The sequence below is a fragment of the Rattus rattus genome, chromosome 4 (assembly GCF_011064425.1).
Source record: "Rattus rattus isolate New Zealand chromosome 4, Rrattus_CSIRO_v1, whole genome shotgun sequence".
Lineage (NCBI taxonomy): Eukaryota > Metazoa > Chordata > Mammalia > Rodentia > Muridae > Rattus > Rattus rattus.
Genome location: NC_046157.1, coordinates 175603968 through 175623196, shown reverse-complemented (window position 1 = coordinate 175623196; position 19229 = coordinate 175603968). Strand labels below are relative to the sequence as shown.

Here is a 19229-nt window from a genome sequence, read left to right as displayed (position 1 = left end):
GGACAGACCACTTGGCAAAGAGTCCAGGATAATATTTGAGCATGGGCTTTGAACCTTGACCTACCCTAGCTGTGCAACTTCTCTAAGGCCCCATCTCTAAGGTGTTGCTCACAATGCATCTGACCTCAGTGGTTGGTTGCCCTTGAGGAAATAATGCCTGCTTGTGCAGCCCCAGCTTCACACAGCATAACTACCAGCCCTGAGGCTGCCTCGAAGCTCCCGAAGGTCGCTGTTGGGGGCACTGGTTAGGAACGTCAGCTGTGGAGTGCTGCCTGAACATTAAGCAGTTAGTGTATTTTGTTCTTAGTTTGGCCATAGAGGAAATGTTTAAGAAGAACCAAAAGCTGAGTAAGGACAAGGGGTTGGAGGTGGACAGCGTCCAAGCAGGAGCCCCTGAAGAGTCAGATGTGAAACTTAACAATGGAGGAAAAGCAAATGAAAGGGGTAGCAATGGTAAGAGGGAAAGAGGAGGGCTGCCTTGGGGAGCTCTGGGTGAGGGGAGCAGGTGGCAGTGTTAGAGCAAGAAACATACATGAAAGACCTGTGTCGTGGCTGATGCTTGGTTGTCTGGTGAATGGCACGACTCCGATCTGGACACCATTCATCAGATGTCTTCATGGTCTCTAAGAATAAGTCTTCTGGGGCTGGAGACATGGCTCGGTGGTTAAGAGCACTGACTGCCATTCCAGAGGTCCTGAGTTCAATTCCCAGCAACCACATGGTAGCTCGTAATCATCTGCAATGGGATCCGATGCTCTCTTCTGGTGTGTCTGAAAACAGCTACAGTGTACTCTTTATCTATCTATCTATCTATCTATCTATCTATCTATCTATCTATCTATCTATCTATCTATCAAAATCTTTAAAAAAAGTTTAAAAAAATAAGTCTTCTTTGGTCAATCTTTTGTTTTTTTCTTTTGCATTTTGATTTAATTTAGCTTTGTTGTTGCTCAGAAAAATCTGTTATAGGTTCTATCCAAAAATGAGGCTTTTCTGATTCCAGAGTTCTTGGATACAGCCCAGTCCAAAGAAAAAGTCATTGCTTCCGTGGTCGGCAACATGCTTCATATGTCCACAGAAGAGTCTGAGGCCCCACAGCAGGTTAGTAGCTCCTCCATGTTCTCAGAGAACACCATCTACCCCAAACATGAAGGGAGCCCCAAGTCCTCAACAAAAAACACTCAGCTGAAACAGGAAGACATTTCTAAAACCTCAAGCTACTCCAAGCAGACCAACTCTAGCAACATCCCCAAGTCCTTGGCAATAACCACCTATCCCAAACAGGGGAGCACTCTCAAGCCTGCAGCAAATGGTACCCATGACAGGGAGGCTGAAAAGCCCAAGTCCTCAGAAGACCTCATCCAATCCAAGAAAGGGGACATATTCAAGCCTTCAGAAGACTCTATCCAATCCAAGAAAGGGGACATGCCCAAGTTGTCAGAAGACTCCATCCAATCCAAGAAAGGGGACATGCCCAAGTTGTCAGAAGACCCCATCCAATCCAAAAAGGATGACACGGCCAAGTCTTTAGAAGATACCATCCAATCCAAGAATGGGGACATGCCCAAGTCCTCAGAAGACCCCATCCAATCCAAAAAGGATGACACAGCCAGGTCTTTAGAAGATACCATCCAATCCAAGAAAGGGGACATGCCCAAGTCCTCAGACACCATTCAATCCAAGGGAGGTAAAATCAACAAACAAGTGAAAGACAGCATGAAGTCCAAGGAGAGTAAAATTCGCAAGCCCTTGAAAGACAGCATCCAGTCCAAGGAGAACAAAATCCCCAAGTCCTCACAGGACTCCGCCCAGCCTAAGGAGGGTAAAATCCACAAGCCCTTAAAAGACAGCATCCCATCCAAGGAGAGCGAACCCCCCAAGTCCTCAGAAGACTTCATCCAGTCCAAGGAGAGTAAAATCCACAAGCCCTTAGAAGACAGCCTCCCATCCAAGGAGGGAGATATCTCTAAGCCCTCAGAAGACACCGTCCAGTCCAAGGAAGAAATCACCGTGTCCCCAGAAGACACCGTCCAGGCCAAGGAAGAAATCCCCATGTCCCAAGAAGACACCGTCCAGTCTAAGGAAGAAATCCCCGTGTCCGCAGAAGACACCGTCCAGTCCCAGGAAGATGACATCAAGTCTTCAGAAGATGAAGCGCAGCCCTCGGAGAGCGACATCTTCCCTTATGAAGTAGAAATAGAGACCCTGGAGGAAGGCATGGTGAGAGTGATCAAAGACAAAGAAGAGTTTGAGGGGGTGCTCAAAGATGCTGGAGAGAAGCTGGTGGCTGTAGATTTCTCAGCCCCTTGGTGTGGCCCTTGCAGAAAGATGAGGCCACACTTCTATTCCCTGTCTTTGAAGCACGAAGATGTGATATTCTTGGAGGTGGACACGGAGGACTGTGAGCAACTGGTGCAAGACTGCGAGGTCTTCCACCTCCCGACTTTCCAGTTTTATAAAAACGAAGAAAAGGTGGGTGAATTTTCGGGTGCCCTTGTGGGAAAACTTGAACAGAGCATTGCAGAATTAAAGTGATCGTATGTTCTGGGAAAGCTGTAAACTGGTTGACAGCTGGTTTATTCTTTAGTTTGCGAGAACAACAACAACAACAACAACAACAACCACAGAAGACAAAAGTGTTCGCCTAAATGGTTCTGCTTGTATATCAGAAACACGGGAGCCCACCTTTTACCTGAAAGAATCAAATCATGGAGTGGCCATATTTTTGTTGTTGTTGTTGTTGTTGCTGTTGTTCTTGTTCTTGTTGTTGGGGGGGAGAAAGGCAAAATTAGCTATCTCCTGGATGGCTGTGTGGAAGTCGTAAGTCTTCTTTTTCCCTCTTGAAAATCTTGCTCTTTGGGTATCTGCTGCAGCACTGGAAGTGCAGGAGACTGTAGAGATCCATACCTAAGATCAGTGGGAAGCTCTTGTCGTGTATTTTCTGGTGCTGGCATCTTTAGGGGTTTCGATAAGAAACTTCTGGGAACAAAGGGTTGGAATGAGTCACAGGTCTTTGCTATTCTTTTGTACTAGGAGTGATAGAGGCCCGTGCACCAAGGCTGTTTCCAGTTTGCAGAGATCATTTTTACTGGTCTCTGCTCACAAAATCTGAGAGAAAAACCTAAACCTGGCTTCTCCGAGGCTCCAGTCCGAGCAATCACTGATGCCAACCTCCATGCCTTGGTAGAAAAGGACTTGCGTTGTCTCCTGAGAACGGGGTTGCTGATTCCTCTTCTCAGGGGTCTACAAGACGGAAGACCCAGGTCTGGACTGGGTGGTAACGTGGGCCAGAGGTTTTGTTCTTGGGTCTTTGAGGGTTAGTTGATACACAGTGCTGGCTCTAGGTAATAAGACAACTAGTTCACTAGCGTGTGATACCCACGAGTGACTTTGTGTTGCCGGAAATGACTTTGGGTCCCGTTGTTCTGACTATTATTGTTATTGCTGACGTTTTTACTGCGACAAGGTCGTGACTGGGGGCCGCCCTCAATGAGTGTTAAGTGGTCAGTGCCATATTGTTAACCCGCGGCACTACAGCAGAGTTCTAGAGAGCAGCCCATAACAATGAGTCTTTGCAGCTGTTGAACGCTCTCATTCCCTTTGTGCGCGCTGGCGAACATGGTCTGCTTCCTACTGAGTCCGAGTATTTTTAAAAATAATATTAAGTCTGAGCAAACATTTTAAAGATCGGCATTCCTTCTGTAATGTGTGACAATCCAACGTTTACACTAATGCAAGGTTTGAGGCCGATCTTAGGGGCTGATGATTGTAGGTCTCTTCACGAGGAAAGACTCAGACCCTCTAGTCCTCTGCCCTGGGCCTTTGTGTGGCAAGGTAAAACAGAGAGTGGGACACCACTGTGCACCCTTAGCCCTCCTTAGAGACTTCTGTCCCAGGATCCTTTGCCGCAGGGACAGCTGTGTGACAGTATGACGGCAGCAAAGAATATTCTGTAAGGGCTTGGCCTTCTTTCCAAAACTGATTCAGAATGACCTACTAAAAGTATAAAGGATAAGACACGGGCCAGGGATGAGGAACGGGAGCTGCAGAAGGGATACTGTGTCACCAATAATTGCTCTCATTGGGCGGCACATTTTATTTTGAGTTTCTTCATCCCTCACAGAGAAAAGGGAAACTCATAAATCCCTAGATGCTGTCACCAGAGACTGACAGGCTTTGGAACATGAGGGAAGGGTTAATGCTTTGCCGTAACCACGTGAATGGACGGAATCTAAATGTGAGGCAACGCTGAGCGGCCGAGGGTTGTTTTGATGGTCATTTCCCTGTTGATAACCCCAGTTCATACTGTGATCCACATGTGGTGTCTCCTGATCTTCAGCGGAAGCTGGAGCTGGGGGAACAAATGACTTCTGAGTGAGGAGATGCCCTACTCACAGTGAATGGGTGCCTTTTCCGCTTTCCTGAGCATAGACTTTGACTGTATCCCACCTGCTTTTTATTCTAGTGAAGGAAACTTCTTCTGAATTTTCTATTCTAGTTTGTTCCTATTTTCCCTTGAATAGGACTAATTTTTATTATATCAGATTAGACACACATGCCCAGAATTTAATGAATTAACCGAGTCTCTAGGCTCCCAGAATCCTGTCTGGATAGTGTACTGCCTGCAGCTCTTTCAAGCCATGCCATTTACAGGATCAGAGACACAGAGCTGTAGCATCAAAGACATTTCTGAATGGAATGCATAGGGCTGGGTTACTGTTATGGTTTGAGTATAAGAATCTCTTAAAGGCCCATGTGTGGAAGGTTTAGTTCCCAGATCCCAAACCCTCCTGTGTTGAAATTCCCAGGTGAGGAAGCCACTTTGGGGGGTAGGAGAAACTTGAACACTTGGGGCCTATTTGAAAGGAGAGCATCACTGAGGGCATACACACCCTGGAATGATGATGTGTCTTTGGCCTTTCCCTATCCACTTCCTCTGCTTCCTGATGGTCATGAGTTGACGTGCTTTCTCCATGGCAAGGGTCCAACCATGATCTTCACCCTTATTTCAGAGCCACAGTCACCAAGTCAGCCAACTGTAGCTGAGTTTCTGAAGCATTAGCCGAGGAGAGACTCTCCCTCTTCTAAACCTGTTCCTCTTAGATATTGGGCATAACAGAAACAAGACTAATGAAGTGGCTGGGTTATCATAGGCAATACCTTGAAAATGGCCTTGACAACCAGTGAGATCATAGATTTTAAGGGAGATTTAGGACTATCTAAATGGAAATCGAGGCGAGAAGGCAAGCGCTATAGGGCCAACACATCGGGAAGCAATGTGGGGTTCTGGTGTCTGACGGTCTAGCTTGCCCCAAAGCCATGCTACTGCCTTCTGCCTGTCACATGACCCACTTCTTGTGCTGCCTCTTTCGGCTGAGGATGACAGTTGGATCTTGGCCTATCAGTGGGCAGCCTGTGCTGCTGGGAGACAATGAGGCATGAACTTAAACAATAAATAAAATAAATGGAGAACTAGTCTTAACCTCTGATGGAAGCGTTTACAGTGAGGATTCCACATAATCATATTGGCAGCACATGATGATAATTTAACCACGGCCATACAAAACAATGGAAGGCTAATCACGGTAACATACATCTTTAAGCCCAGCACTTAGAGGCGGAGGCAGGTGGATCTGTGATTGTAAGGCCAGCCTGGTTTACATATTGAGTTCCAGGCCAGCCAGGGCTACAAAGTGAGAAGGAAGTAAGTCCTGTTAGGGTCAATAAGGAAACTCCGCAAGTCAGCAATATTTAGCTTAATATTCCCAAATCAGTAGTTTTCATATGATGTAGTGATAATTAAAATTCAATACAGGAGATGACATCATTTACAATAGCAGCAGTATAAAATGCCTAGCAATAGTCCTTGAGAGAGATACGATGAATAGGTTTGAATAAAGCGACAGTTCTCTTCTCAGACCACGTCATTTTAACCGATGTCTCAACGGTCTGTTTTGAAAGAATAGAACAACTTACTTTAATTCACTGAGTGGAATGGACGTGAAGCCTAAGTGTAAAGAATGGAAGGAAGATTTGCCCTGTCAGGGAGCTAAATATATAACTGGAATAGCAATTACCAGACAATGGTATTGATGATGGAGAAAAATGAGACAGAATAACCAGTATTCAGATCTTGGCACTAATAACCTAGAAAATTAAGTGCAAAGTGCTTCAGCCTAATGGATTGTTGAGTGGATTTTTTTCCTAGAATATTGTACCTTGAAAGCTTGCTATTTGGAGGGAAAAAAATTCCGTGCATATGCCACTTGCATACCACCAAAATAAATGTAGGTTGGATTAAGATATACAACTAAAATATGAAATCATAAAAGCCGGCTGGTGGGTAGGGAGCCCACAAACCATTTGTCTGACTGGTGGGTAAGAGAAGCAACTTTTAACCACAAATGCCATAAATGAGTTGGGGCATATACAAGACCCAAATTCTCCCTGATAAAATATAAATTAAATTAATTGAAATAAAAAAATAAGGAGGGACATTTGCTAAAGGAGCAAACACCAGCACTTATTCCTACAAACTAATAAACCAGCGATTCTCAGAGGGTTGGCCGACCCTGTCATGGGGGTCAGCTAAGACCATCAGAAAATACAGATGTCTACATTATGATTCAGAACAGCAGCAAGATTTCAGTTAGGAGGTAGCAGCGAAAATAATGTTATGGCTGAGGGTCACCACACCGTGAGGAGCCGTCTTAAAGGGTTGGCAGCATTCGGAAAGTTGGGGACCACTGTAATAAACAGGATCAAATAGTCTCGTCTAAAAGGAGGTGCGAGATGCTCAGCCACTTCCTACTGACGTAAGGGCAGATGTGTAACACGTGTGGGAATTTTCCATTAGCAGGGAATGCAGGGGGACAAACGGCCAAGGTTTGAGAGTAGCTTGTGGAGAAGTAGTCAAGTCAGGTGTTGCTGGAGTTGGGTGCTGCAAGCTTTCTGACCATGGGTGCAATGGAGTACAAATAAGTTTGTGAATTTTAGCTCATTTGTCTGCCAGGGCAAGTGTCTTAAGCGTCAGATATCTATTCTTCATAATTCTGGAGCCTAGAAGTCTGCAACGGAGGTGTCCAAAGACTCCACTTCTGAAGCAGGCAGCTTTCCTCTGTTTTATGTGTGGCTGTCCATTTGGATCTGTGCGAACCTGGCCTCTCTTTAGGCATCTGACTTTCTGTAACAGCAACCACTCAGGTTAGGATCCACCCTAACAGCCCCATTTTATCTTAGCCCCCTATTTAAAGATCCTGTGCAAATAAAGTCATATTCTGGCATACAGGAAGTTGAACCTTCAACATAGGAATTTGGGGGAAAATAAAAGTCAACCAACAACTTCACAAGACAACGGTTAGGGCCAAAGATTCTTCTGGGGTACACGGCTTAGAAATGTACAGTACAGGAGTCCCTGCCTCTCTGCCCTCTCTGCCTCCACACTTCAGATCAACCAGTAAGGAGAAAAGAGGCACCCTCAAGTGTCCTTGGTAGGCTAGTGATGTCTTTGTTTCTGTTTGACTTTCAGGAATTGATGGGTCTGGTAACATCAGGGGTTTGATTCAATACAGTTTCTTGTTTCCTGGTTTTTACTACTTTGGTCAGGTTGCGATTTCATAATCAACCAGTACTTTTATTTAATTTTTTGGCATGGCCTTACTATATCATCCAGGCTAGCATCAGACTTTGCTGTGGAAACCAGACTGCTCTTGTCTCAGACTTGGCGTCATCTTGCCTTACCCACCCAGGTGCCACCCCGCTGCTGCAAGCTTGTGCCACTCCAGCAGCAAACACGGCTCTTGACCATCATCCTTGTGACTATAGCTTCCCGACCTGACCCCGAGTTCTGTGAACCTTGAACGTTACCTTGCTTGAAGAGTTAAGATTGTAAAATGTCTCAGGGGACTGCCTGTTCTGTAAAACATATTATGCAATTGTTTTTTTTTTTTTTTTAAATCAGGAACTGTTGTTAAAATGCCTTGCATGGGGTGCGGGGAGGGCTCATTTTGATTAGGCATTTTATTTTATATTTTTAAAGCTCTATTTATTTATTTATTACATATAAGTACACTGTCGCTGTCTTCAGACACACCGGAAGGGAGCACCAGATCCCATTACAGATGGTTGTGAGCCACCATGAGATTGCTGGGAGTTGAACTCAGGACCTCTGGAAGAGCAGTCAGTGCTCTCAACCTCTGAGCCAGCTCTCCAGCCCTGATTAGGCATTTTAGAGGGAGACAAAGGAGGGGGCTCAGGAGAAAGAAGGGGGGAGGCTGGAGTTCAGTGCCAGTGGGGCCAGGCCAACTGCTGGCCTTGTGATGACAGGAGTGAAGATATTTATGGAATTTTCTGGATTGAAGTCCCATCCTGCTGATGGTAGGTAACTCTTGTCGCTTTGGTGATAACACTCTTAGGGGATGGCTCTGGGTCTGTGAGAGACTTCTGCCAGAGACATGCTCACAGCTGTCAGCAGGAGGTTCTGGTCTGTCAGGCTCCTTGAGTCTCCACAAGTGTCATGTCCTCTGCATCCCCTTCTTCTGTCCCAGCAGGACACCAGAATGAAATCCCTGGGCTCCCTGGTCAGTCACCTTTACACAGAATCCTAGCAGGCAGGGTGGTGATCTGCCATTTGGATCTGGCCTGAGTCCTGAGGCCTTCCTCCTCCCAGGCTGTTGATGGGGTGGGGGTTGGGGTGGAGTGCATGTAGAAGAATAGTTTGCACTTCCCAAATTCACTGAGCGACAAAGCTGGGTGTGCTGGCTGGCACAGGCTTATAGTTTCGGCACCTGGGCACTAAGACAAGATCTTTAGCTCTAAGCCAGGGTTAGAGGGCTACATATTGAATTCAAGCTCAACCAGGGATATATAATGAAATCCTGTCTCAGAAAAAAATCAGAATTATCCAAGCAGAGTGACCCCTTATTTTATTGAACGGAAGGTATAGTGGGATACAGGCTGTCTCTGGGGATAGATATTTTCTTCTGCTCACTTACATAAAAAGGAAATTGCCAATAGTAAGCAAGAATGAAGTTCCTTAGAGTCTGTGCTGCTCACTGGTAGAGTCCAAGGACTACTAGCAAGTGTTAGAAAGTATCAAACCTACGGGAACTGAAACAAAGGGTAAGAATCTGTCCAAGGATGCTCTAGCTGACTTTAGCCAGAGGTTCTGTGTTCTAGCTCAACATTCTGGCTTCATAATATGATGTAAGAACACAAAGTAGATGCCCTACTGTTTAGAGATGAACTGTGAGTGATCCGGGGTAGTGTGAGCTGGGCGGTATGCTGGCGACATGAACTGTATCCACTAGCTTTCTGGTTACTTTGTGTGGAAACTGGTGAAAAGCAAATAAATCAATGAAGGAAAGATATGTTTTGTCTCACGGTTTCAGGAGATACAGCCCACAATGGTGGGAAACTTACCCCACATAAACAGGAGTAAGAGCCAGCTTGTCTTGTTGCTGCAGCTCACCAGGAGCAGAGAACTATGGGGCAGAACCAGAAGTGGGCATAATATCCAAACTCCTACTGCCTCACTTCCGCTAGCTGGGTGTTACCTCCTGATGATTCGACAACCTCCTGAAATAGCATTGGCCACTGAGGACCAGACATGCTACCACACACACTGATGTGGTGTGTATGTGCACTTATGAGTGTATGTGTGTGTGTGGGAGAGAATGTATATGTGTAAGAGTGTTTGAGAGAGTGTTTGAGAGTATGTGTATGGATGTATATGAGTGTGTGTGTGTGTATGTGAGAGAGAGAGAGAGAGAGAGAATGTGTGCATGTGATTATATGTGTAAGAGTGTGTGAGAGTATGTGTGAGAAAGAAAGAGTGTGTGCATGTATATGAGTGCGCGTGTGAGTGTGTGAGAGTGTGGAGTGTGTGTGAGGGAGAAAGTGTGTGTGTTGAGGAAGTGTGAGTGTGTGTGAGTGAGGTGGGGGCCATTTCAGACTTAAACCTTAATACAAAGCCAACTTAAACCTGGTCTGGCAAAATTAGAAAGTTTTACCAAATCTTGAAATTGGAAATTCTTTTTAAATCGTTTTATTACATTTTATTACCTTTGTGTGTGTATGTGTGCATATAGGGATGTGTGCACCGTGGTGCACGTGTGGAGATCAGGGGACAGCTTGTAAGAGTCGATTTTCTCCTTCCATCACATGGGACCCATGAGACTCAGGCTGTGCACCCGACTTGGCGAGCAAGACCCACTCAGCCGTTTCCCTGCTCCTCAAACAGCAAGGACGTCCCTACTTCTCAGGTCTGCCATCCACCTCGATTTTATCGTTGGTCGCCTACTGGCTCGAGATCAGATACAAATTGAACCTCGTTCACTAGTTACCTCGACAGACATCCCAGTTCTGGCTGGCTGGCTCATGTCCTAATCCCTGAACTAGTGTGTACTCGGGGAGTTGAGATCCTTGGATTTGTCACTTGTACATGCCTAGAACACATCCAATCCCGTCCAGTCAGATAAGTGGGGGGAGGGGGTGACTTTGGAAAGTGGGAGGAAGGAAGTAATGCTGTCAACACAGGTGTATTGATCTCAGAAAATGGTGTTTGAACACTGCTACATTCACCTCAGAGCCCACACTAAGAATATTCTGGAGTCATCCTTATCCCCTCTTAGAAATCCCCAAGAAGAGCCGAGCCTATCGAGGGCTGTTTATCTGTCCATTTTTTTTTTTAAGCAAGTCATTTTATTTCACTTTGAGTCATTCTGATTTCCTTGAGTCTGTAATTATGTAGCCTTAAGACTAGATAGTATCTGTCTTAGTCAGATGACAAATTACGACATTAAGTAACTTTCGCTAAAATTGGCCTGATGGATATAGTCAAAATGGAACATGAAACATTGCATAGGTCTGTTTCATGCTGCTATAATAGACTACCTGACACTGGGTACTTAAACAAACAAACAAACAAACAAACAAACAAACAAACAAAAGCCCTAAAAAACCCAAAACCAAAAACCAAAAAACCAAAGACTGGCTGGTTTTGTGTGTCAACTTGACACAGCTGGAGTTATCACAGAGAAAGGAGCCTCCCTTGAGGAAATGCCTCCATGAGACCCAGCTGTAAGGCATTTTCTCAATTAGTGATCAAGGGGGAGGACCCAGCCCATTGTGGGTGGTGCTGTCCCTGGGCTGGTGGTCATGGGTTCTATAAGAAAGCAGGCTGAGCAAGCCAGGGGAAGCAAGCCAGTGAGTAACATCCCTCCATGGCCTCTGCATCAGCTCCTGCTTCCTGACCTGCTTGAGTTCCAGTCCTGACTTCCTTTGGTGATGAACAGCCATGTGGAAGTGTAAGCTGAATAAAACCTTTCCTCCCCAACTTGCTTCTTGGTCCTGATGTTTGTGCAGGAATAGAAACCCTGACTAAACAGACCTTATCTGTTCAGCCTCTGGTGCCTCACAACATGGCAGAGAAGGAAGAAGAAGCAAGAAGGGACCACGTGTGCGGTCTTGTCTTGTAAGGCCCTGCTCCCATGAGAATTAACATACGCTGCATCTATGACCTTGTCTCTCAGGAGGCCTCACACCATAAAGATTTTACCTTCTCAATCGCCACACCCTCTGACGTACCACTTGACCTGAACAACCTACTTAAACCATAGCAAACTGTGACCCAGAGAAGACGACCAGAAAATACAACAGATGTGAACGGGTAAGACAAGTCAGGTGTGCTCTTCCAGACAGTGCCTTTGAAACTTACTCTTTACATCTGGAGAACCTAATATAATAGTGTGTATGTGGGGGGTCTGTTCTCTTTCAGTGTTAATACCTCAGTCCTTTTGATGCAAAAATAGTTATTCCAAATAAATTTTTATGTGACCCAAACTTGCAAATTATGGTGCATTGTTACTTAGAACTCTGTTCTTATTTTTAGCGGATAATTTTATGTTCCCCAGACTTTGAAAGGGATCCCTGAAAGACTGCATTCTGTGTATATGAAGTAATTAAGAGGTGACCAGATGGCTTGGTGGGTGAAGGTGCTTGCTGCTGAGGCTGACAACCTGAATTTGGTCTTCAGGATCCACCTGGTGGAAGGGAACCACCCTTCGTTAAAGAACCCTCTCCTTACAGTAAATGGGGACCACCGCAGAAAAACCACGACTGGACACAATGCGGAGATCAGATGGGGGGAGTCCAGCCGCGTTGAATGCATCCATATCCCAGGTCCTATAGCTAAGGCTCAGGGAATATTTTGGAAGAGGGGATTGAATGAGCCAGATACCAGGAAGTTTGACAGACTCTCTTAGAAATGGATGTACAAACAAGAGCAGAACAGTGGCAGTACCAATAAACATGGAGAAATACACACATGCACACGAACATGCATACTTCCACACACATGCACACTTCCACACACATGCACGCACATGCACACATGCCATGGGGGGCAGGGAGGGGGGGCAGGGAGAGGGGGGGGGGGAGAGGGAGAGGGAGAGAGAGAGAGAGAGAGAGAGAGAGAGAGAACAACAATGGCACAATGACAATGGTAGTGTTCAACTCAGTAAGGAAACTGTAATTAACATTTTAATCAATTTAGGATTTCCAGATTCTGGAGTGGAAAAAACGACTCATTTTAAAATCAGAACTCTGATGGTAGAATAATGGTAGGTGCAAGGACATGAAGTTTGGTCACGACAGTCAGGGCTTGAAATATAGAAACTGATTATGAAAGCTAACAGAAAATGAGGCACCCATTCTATTACATGTTGGCCAGAAGTACACATTGATCAGGGGTGTCCTCTAGGTTAATAAATTTAAATCAAAGTGAATTGTGGTGTTGAGCCATTCTCCCGTGTCAGTCTCTGCCCAGTCTACTGTTTCTTGAGAGGATGGGAAATGTCACACACACACACACACACACACACACACACACACACACACACACACACACACACACACACACACCATCCCTTGCTGCCTTCCCTGACCTTGAAAGGTCGGTCAAACCCTGTGGTGTTTGAAAAAGCCAAGGTAGGGTTGGGGATTTAGCTCAGTGGTAGAGCGCTTGCCTAGCAAGCACAAGGTCCTGGGTTTGGTCCCCAGCTCCGAAAAAAAAAAAAAAAAAGAAAAAGCCAAGGTAAATGTGAAGCTAATGACTACTCAATCAATATCTCCCACCGACCTTAGACAGAGGCAGAAGTCGTTGGTCAGCTAATGACTCTTGGTTTTAAAGTGCAGGTTGAGCTAGCAGCTTCCTATAGAGTGCTGTAAAAAGGAGGCTTCTCTTAAATCATGCTGGTCAGACTGGTGCTGCTGTTAGAGAGCTGAAAAACAGGAATTCACATAGTTTCTTTGTGTTGTAATTCCACTTCCGTGGGTGTCAGGGTCTGTTCCCTGTGTTCATTTCCTTGATGACCCAGATCTCTTCCGGACAGACTGAAGTCATTGTACGATAAAGACCCCTCTTCCTCCCCACCCCTTCTAGTCCTTCCTCTCTTTCTTTTGTTCTTACCTTTTCTTCTGTTCCTCTTTCCCTGTCTCCCTGGGATTTGCTGTATAGCCCAGGCTGGCCTAAATTCAAGATTCCCCTGCCTTAGCTTTTCAACTCATAAGGGTTACAGGCACATAGTAGGTTCAGCTTGGTGGAAGTATTTGGGAAGGACTAGGAGGTGTGGGCTTGGGGGGAGGAGGTGTGTTACTGGGAACAGGCTTTGAAGTTTCAAAAGCCTGCCACATTCCTGTCAGCTCTCTCTTCGTCATTTTTGTGGATCGAGTACAAGCTCTCAGCAACTGTTCCAGTGTCCTGCCTGCCTGCCTGCCTCCCTGCTCCTGCCATGATGGTCATGGACTCTAACCCTCTGGAACTGGGAGCCCCAGATTAAGTGCTTTTGTAAGTTGCCTTGAGCATGGTGTTCTATCACAACAACTGAAAAGTTGCTAAGACAACACCACTTCTCACCTCTCCCTGAAATTCCAGTCTTTTCCATGCTTCAGGTGAACTTTCAGATTGAGTCCCCAAAACTAAGACCCGTTTTTTTTTGGCCTGTGGTTTTCTTCAGATCGTTATACAGGGATCCAAACCTCCTGACAAAGAGTCTTCCTCAAAGCCATCTGCTGCGAACTGTGAAGTCAGTTCCTCATGAAGTCAGGCCTCACTGAGGCAGGATTGGGGGATGGGGCCTAATGGAGATGTTTGGCCATGGCAGCAGAGTGCTAATGATGAATTAATCCCCCTCCTGGGAGAATAGATCATCTATTATGGGAGTTCAGCCCTGCCCGCTCTCTTGTACACATTTCCTCTCTTCCTCTTTCTGTGTGCGTGGCCCGGATCCAGAGCCTTGCCGATTTTGTGTTTCCAAGCTTCCAGAAACGTGAGCCAAAGCACACTATAAGTTACCCAGTCTCAGGTATTCTGCTATTGAACAGAAGATGGAGCTTTAAAGAGAAGCAAACAAAAAGGACAGGGACCCACATGAGCTAGCAATTACAAGGTAAATAATACTAACACTTATTGAATGCTTATGAATGGCCAGCATTTACGATCATGTGTTTAGAAATAGCTTGTTTGATGTTTTTTTCTCAAATCGGTGTGGGCAAGAGTTTTATTAGCCGTGCTTTATTTTATTAGCTCATTTCATTAGCCTTGCTAAAAATATTTTATTTGGCTGGTCATGGTGACACATACCTTTCATCCTACCACTTGGGAGGCAAAGGCAGAGGGAATCTCCATGAACTCGAAGCCAGCCTGGTCTACATAGTGAGTTCCAGGACAGCTAGAACTATATAATAGACCCTGTCTCCAAAACCAAAACTTTATGTGGATGAATGTTTTGCCTGCATCTCTGCACTGTGTCGGGCACCTAAGGAGACCAGTAACTGCTGAGCCATCTTTTTGGTCCCTTACTGACCTCCTTTTAATGACAGAGTTGAACTTAGCCCTGGACTCTTGGTCCTCAGGCTATTGCTTAAGCCCATCATACATGAGGCAAGAAGATATAATGAAGAGAGGAGACTTCAAAGATACCGTTATAGAACTAAACGATTAACCATTTGTGCTAAACAATTGTGGCAGATATTTTTATTCTTTTATTGCAGTGAAATATACCATAACCATTAAAAATGTGCAGTCCAGTAATGTTACGATCATTCACACCACTGTACAATCAATCTGTAGACCTCTTTGCATTCTGTAAAACCTAACTTTACACTCCTCCTTCTCTATAACCCCTAGGAAACACATTCTGAGTTCAAGGCCAGCCTGGTCTACAGAATACATTCCAGGACAGAAGGCTATACAGAGAAACCCTGTCTGGAAAAACAAACCCCCAACCCCCAAAGCATGTGAATGAAGAGATTCAATTTGGTTGTAGATATAAAGGGCCAACAAAAGTACATCTCAAAGGACATATATAATACTGAAGAATTTTAGTTATCATTTGGTTAAATAGAACTAAGTGTCTAACAAATCATATCATTTAGTTCTCACAGATGATATGTATTGGATGGTTGCTACTTAGTAAACAAAGCCATAGAGTTTAACTGTATAGTCACACAGGGTAGCATCAAGTGATGGGGTCTTAGATATTCCTAAAGCACCCTGTACTTCTTGCACGCGTGTATAAGAAGGCTGTGAGCAGCCAGGCAATGGGTCAATGGAGGCGTCAACGTTCATGGACATTTCCCGTCCTTTCTCCTTGAATTTCTTTAAGAGCAGCTGTCCTCATGGGAGAAGTGTTACCAGTTCAGACAGTGACGGGGTCTCTTTGCCACCCACCCGAGAGTGGTGGGTGAGCAGAAGGACTAGGTGGAAACGAGAACTAAGGATGAATTCCACAGACATTTAGTAGATCATAAATGTTTAGAGGGCAGGCAAACTACCTAAGGTTGTTTCTGTATGTCCCTGTAACTTAGTGAGGTAGGGAGAGATGGACCCTTGCCTATTCTTACCAGATGTGTGTGCTGCTATGACCTTTTAAATAACCAGAGCTTCAATTCTACACTGAAGGATTCCTTGATCCAGCGGTCCCACCAATGGATTCATCCTGTGCTCATATATGTGCTTAACGTTCTTCACTGCAGTGGTATTTGCCGCTTTAGAGAAAGAGGCATATTGGGCTGGAGAGATGGCTCAGTGGTTAAGAGCACTGCCTGTTCTCCCAGAGGTCCTGAGTTCAAATCCCAGCAACCATATGGTGGCTCACAACCATCTGTAATGAGATCTGATACCCTCTTCTGGTGTGTCTGAAGACAGTCACAGTGTACTTATATATAATAAATAAATCTTTAAAAAAAAAAAAGAGAAAGAGGCATATTAATTTGCATGTTCATCAATAAGGCACAGTGATCCATGAATTCAACCAGTACAAGATGAAGAGTCACGCCAGTGGACTGTCCAGCGAACACCGAGATACCGCTGGCTCAATAAAACAATTAAGGAGCAATGTACTGAGAGTTCTTTTTTTAACTTTTTAAAATTTATTTTATGCGAAAGTTTGTTTTGCCTCCAAGTATGTCTGTGTACAGTGTCTGTGCCCAGTGCCTGGTGCCTGATGAGGCCAGAAGAAACTAACTGTTGGATCTTCTGGAAACTGGGGTTAAGGATGGTTGTGATGGCCACGTGGGTACTGGGAACCAATCCTGGGTCTTCTACAAGAGCAGCAAGTTCTCTTAACCACCGAGCCATCTCTCCAGCCCCAAAATTCTCATAAGGACTATCAATGATTACAATCAGATATAGTTTTGTAAGAAAGGTGGGAGATGACCCATAACGCGGCAGGTGATCTTGACTGCCCTGCTACAGTGGGAGATGTGAAATAAATGCTATTTACATACCATTGCATTATGTAGTTTATTGCCTAGGCACACACTGCTTCTAAAATAGAAGAGATAAACGAAAAAATTTTTAAAGATTATTAATCTAGTTTTAGCTAGTTCACCTGGTCACACAGAGAAATGTCTTCAGGGTATTCCCTCCCCTCCCCCCAAGCTCCTTTTCATCTTTGACTACTAATTGTATGGTGAGGCTTCAGTTTGCCTTTTCTGGGAATCTGCATTTCTCACAAATATACTACAATAAGCGCCAGGCATAAATCGGCTGTCACACAGTTGTGTGTTCCTGTGAGTCTTCCAGCCTCATCTCAGGTGGTTGTCATCTCCGAAATCATCTACTTAACAGCTGAATCTTCTCATTCCACCCCCAGCAGCCCTGCCACTCTGCAAGCGAATGTTCCCAAGTCCTGTCCATCATGACTTAGTCTCTGTACCATTCAGATAGTACAACCAGGAGAGAACATGGTGATGGGAATTGGGTGCTCGTACAGTCATTCTGGGGGAGAGCTGGAGAGGCGGGATCTATAGTAGGCTCTCTTGGGACAAGACTAACGGCACCTATCACATTCCTCTGGAACTGACATACCTTTGATCCCTTGATCAGGAAGCAACAGTGACTATTTCTTGTGGTCATAGGTCTTGTTGACTTTGCGTTTTGATAGCCAGGAAACTAAAACATGTGTTTTGAGGTTTTGTGTTCCTGTTCCAGCAGGGAAATAGCTGGAGGAGACAACAGAGCTCATTGGTTGAAATAGCGTGGTTATGATAACCTCAGTAGTCTTAGGTGTTTGAGTGCTTAGCTGCGAGCTGGCAGTTGCTGTTTGGGTTGAGGAGTATGTCACTGCAGGCAAGAAGTAAAGGACCTTGTGACACCTTGAGTGTGCTCTCTGCTTCCTGCTTGCAGGTCAGGATGTACGCTCTTAGCTTCCAGCTGTAGCTGCCACGGTATGCTCTTCCACCATGGACTCTTATCGCCCTGGAACTGTAAGCACAGATGAACTCCTTTATAAGCTGCTTGGTTGTGATGGTTTAATTACAGCAATAGAAAAGTAACCAGTTCAGCACATTTGATGGTCAGACTCTTAGCTGCAAAGAAGTTGACCCCTGAAGCTCAGGAAAGAATCACCAGAGGCTTTGAGAATGACAAAACCCGTAGAAGTCCGTTCCAACAGATGTGCTGGCAAGTCAGTGCAAGCAGGCAAAGAAGAGTGAGCCTTCCTTCCAGTGTCCCTATGTAGGCCTCCGGCAGAAGGTGTGGCCCACATTAAAGGTGTGTACCACCAGGCCTCCACCTGAAATAAGTTTATTTTTCCTTGGAATTTGCTCTGTCTCAAGCTTGAACTCAGAGATCTGCTTGCCTCAGTCTCCTGGGATTAAAGGTATGTACCACCTTGCCTGGGCCTCAGCTCTGCATGGCCACTGTGCCTCAAGATCTACCAGATCTAAAGCCAGTGTCATCCAGCCTCATGATCTGGATCATAGACGTGCCCTCCATTTCTGGATTATAGTTCATTCCAGACAATATAGTCAAGCTGACAACTGGGAATAGACATCATAGAAACTACAGTGACCTTTCTGTGTTGCCCGAATCAATCTAAGAGAATGAGCGTTAGGACCCAGAGTTTACCCTCTGTTAAATAGAAGCTAATTAGTTTTAAATTTTCCCTGGACTACTGTAGACTGTCATTTATGGTGGCTGTGAAGAGTCAAGATACAGTATCTAGGGCAGGAGAGGTGACTCAGCTTTTGAGAGCACACCTTCTTCTGGTCTCCGTGGGTAAGGTACACATACAGACAGGCACTCATGAAATAAGGAAATCGCTTAAAGATACATAGAATGTAAAACTGGGCAATGCTCCCCTTCCTGGTTTGGCTCTAATATTGACTTAATACCTCACCTGTTTTCTTTTCCATATCTAGAACAACAAAAGTTAGCTCTTGCCAGCTGCTGTAAAGTTCAACAGGGTGTGGTGTCTGTAGAGGTCTTTGTACTACCAGAAACAGTCTAATAAATAACAAGGCACAAGTCACAAAAACAGTGTGCTAGTTTATGAGGGGCAGATGATTCAGGGGCAGTATTGACGTCCTAATCCTAATAGGAAGATGAATCCTGACAAGCTGAATGCATTTAGACTATTCATCATTTAAATTCTTATGGTAGCTCTTCTTTCTTTCTTTCCTTCTCTTTCTCTCTCTCTTTCCTTCCTTCCTCCCTCACTCCTCCTCCTCCTCTTCCTCCTCCTCCTCCTCCTTCTTCTGACATAAGGTCTCACTATGGAAAGGTGGATGCCTTAAAGCTATGTTGGCCCACCCTTTATGCCACCACCATCATGCCTGGCTTGTTATAATTCATATATGGTCATAAACACACACACACACACACACGCGCGCGCGCACACACACACACACACACACACACATATCCTGTTAATTTTTTTTAGTGA

General features: G+C 45.1%; 1 protein-coding gene across 1 annotated transcript; it reads left to right on the top strand.

The window, feature by feature from the left end:
• The first annotated feature begins 323 nt into the window (after positions 1 to 323).
• On the top strand, positions 324 to 2535 carry Txndc2 (thioredoxin domain containing 2). The gene is made up of 2 exons (XM_032899641.1): positions 324 to 453; positions 1004 to 2535. Exons 1-2 carry the CDS (start codon positions 324 to 326, stop codon positions 2533 to 2535), a joined length of 1662 nt encoding a protein of 553 aa, XP_032755532.1.
• The last annotated feature ends 16694 nt before the right edge of the window (positions 2536 to 19229 follow it).

Bases quoted from the DNA above. Each gene is read 5' to 3' on its own strand.
- Txndc2 (XM_032899641.1), top strand. From the start codon at position 324: ATGTTTAAGAAGAACCAAAAGCTGAGTAAGGACAAGGGGTTGGAGGTG. The intron at 454-1,003 runs GTAAGAGGGAAA...TTCTGATTCCAG, and splicing joins AAATGAAAGGGGTAGCAATG to AGTTCTTGGATACAGCCCAG.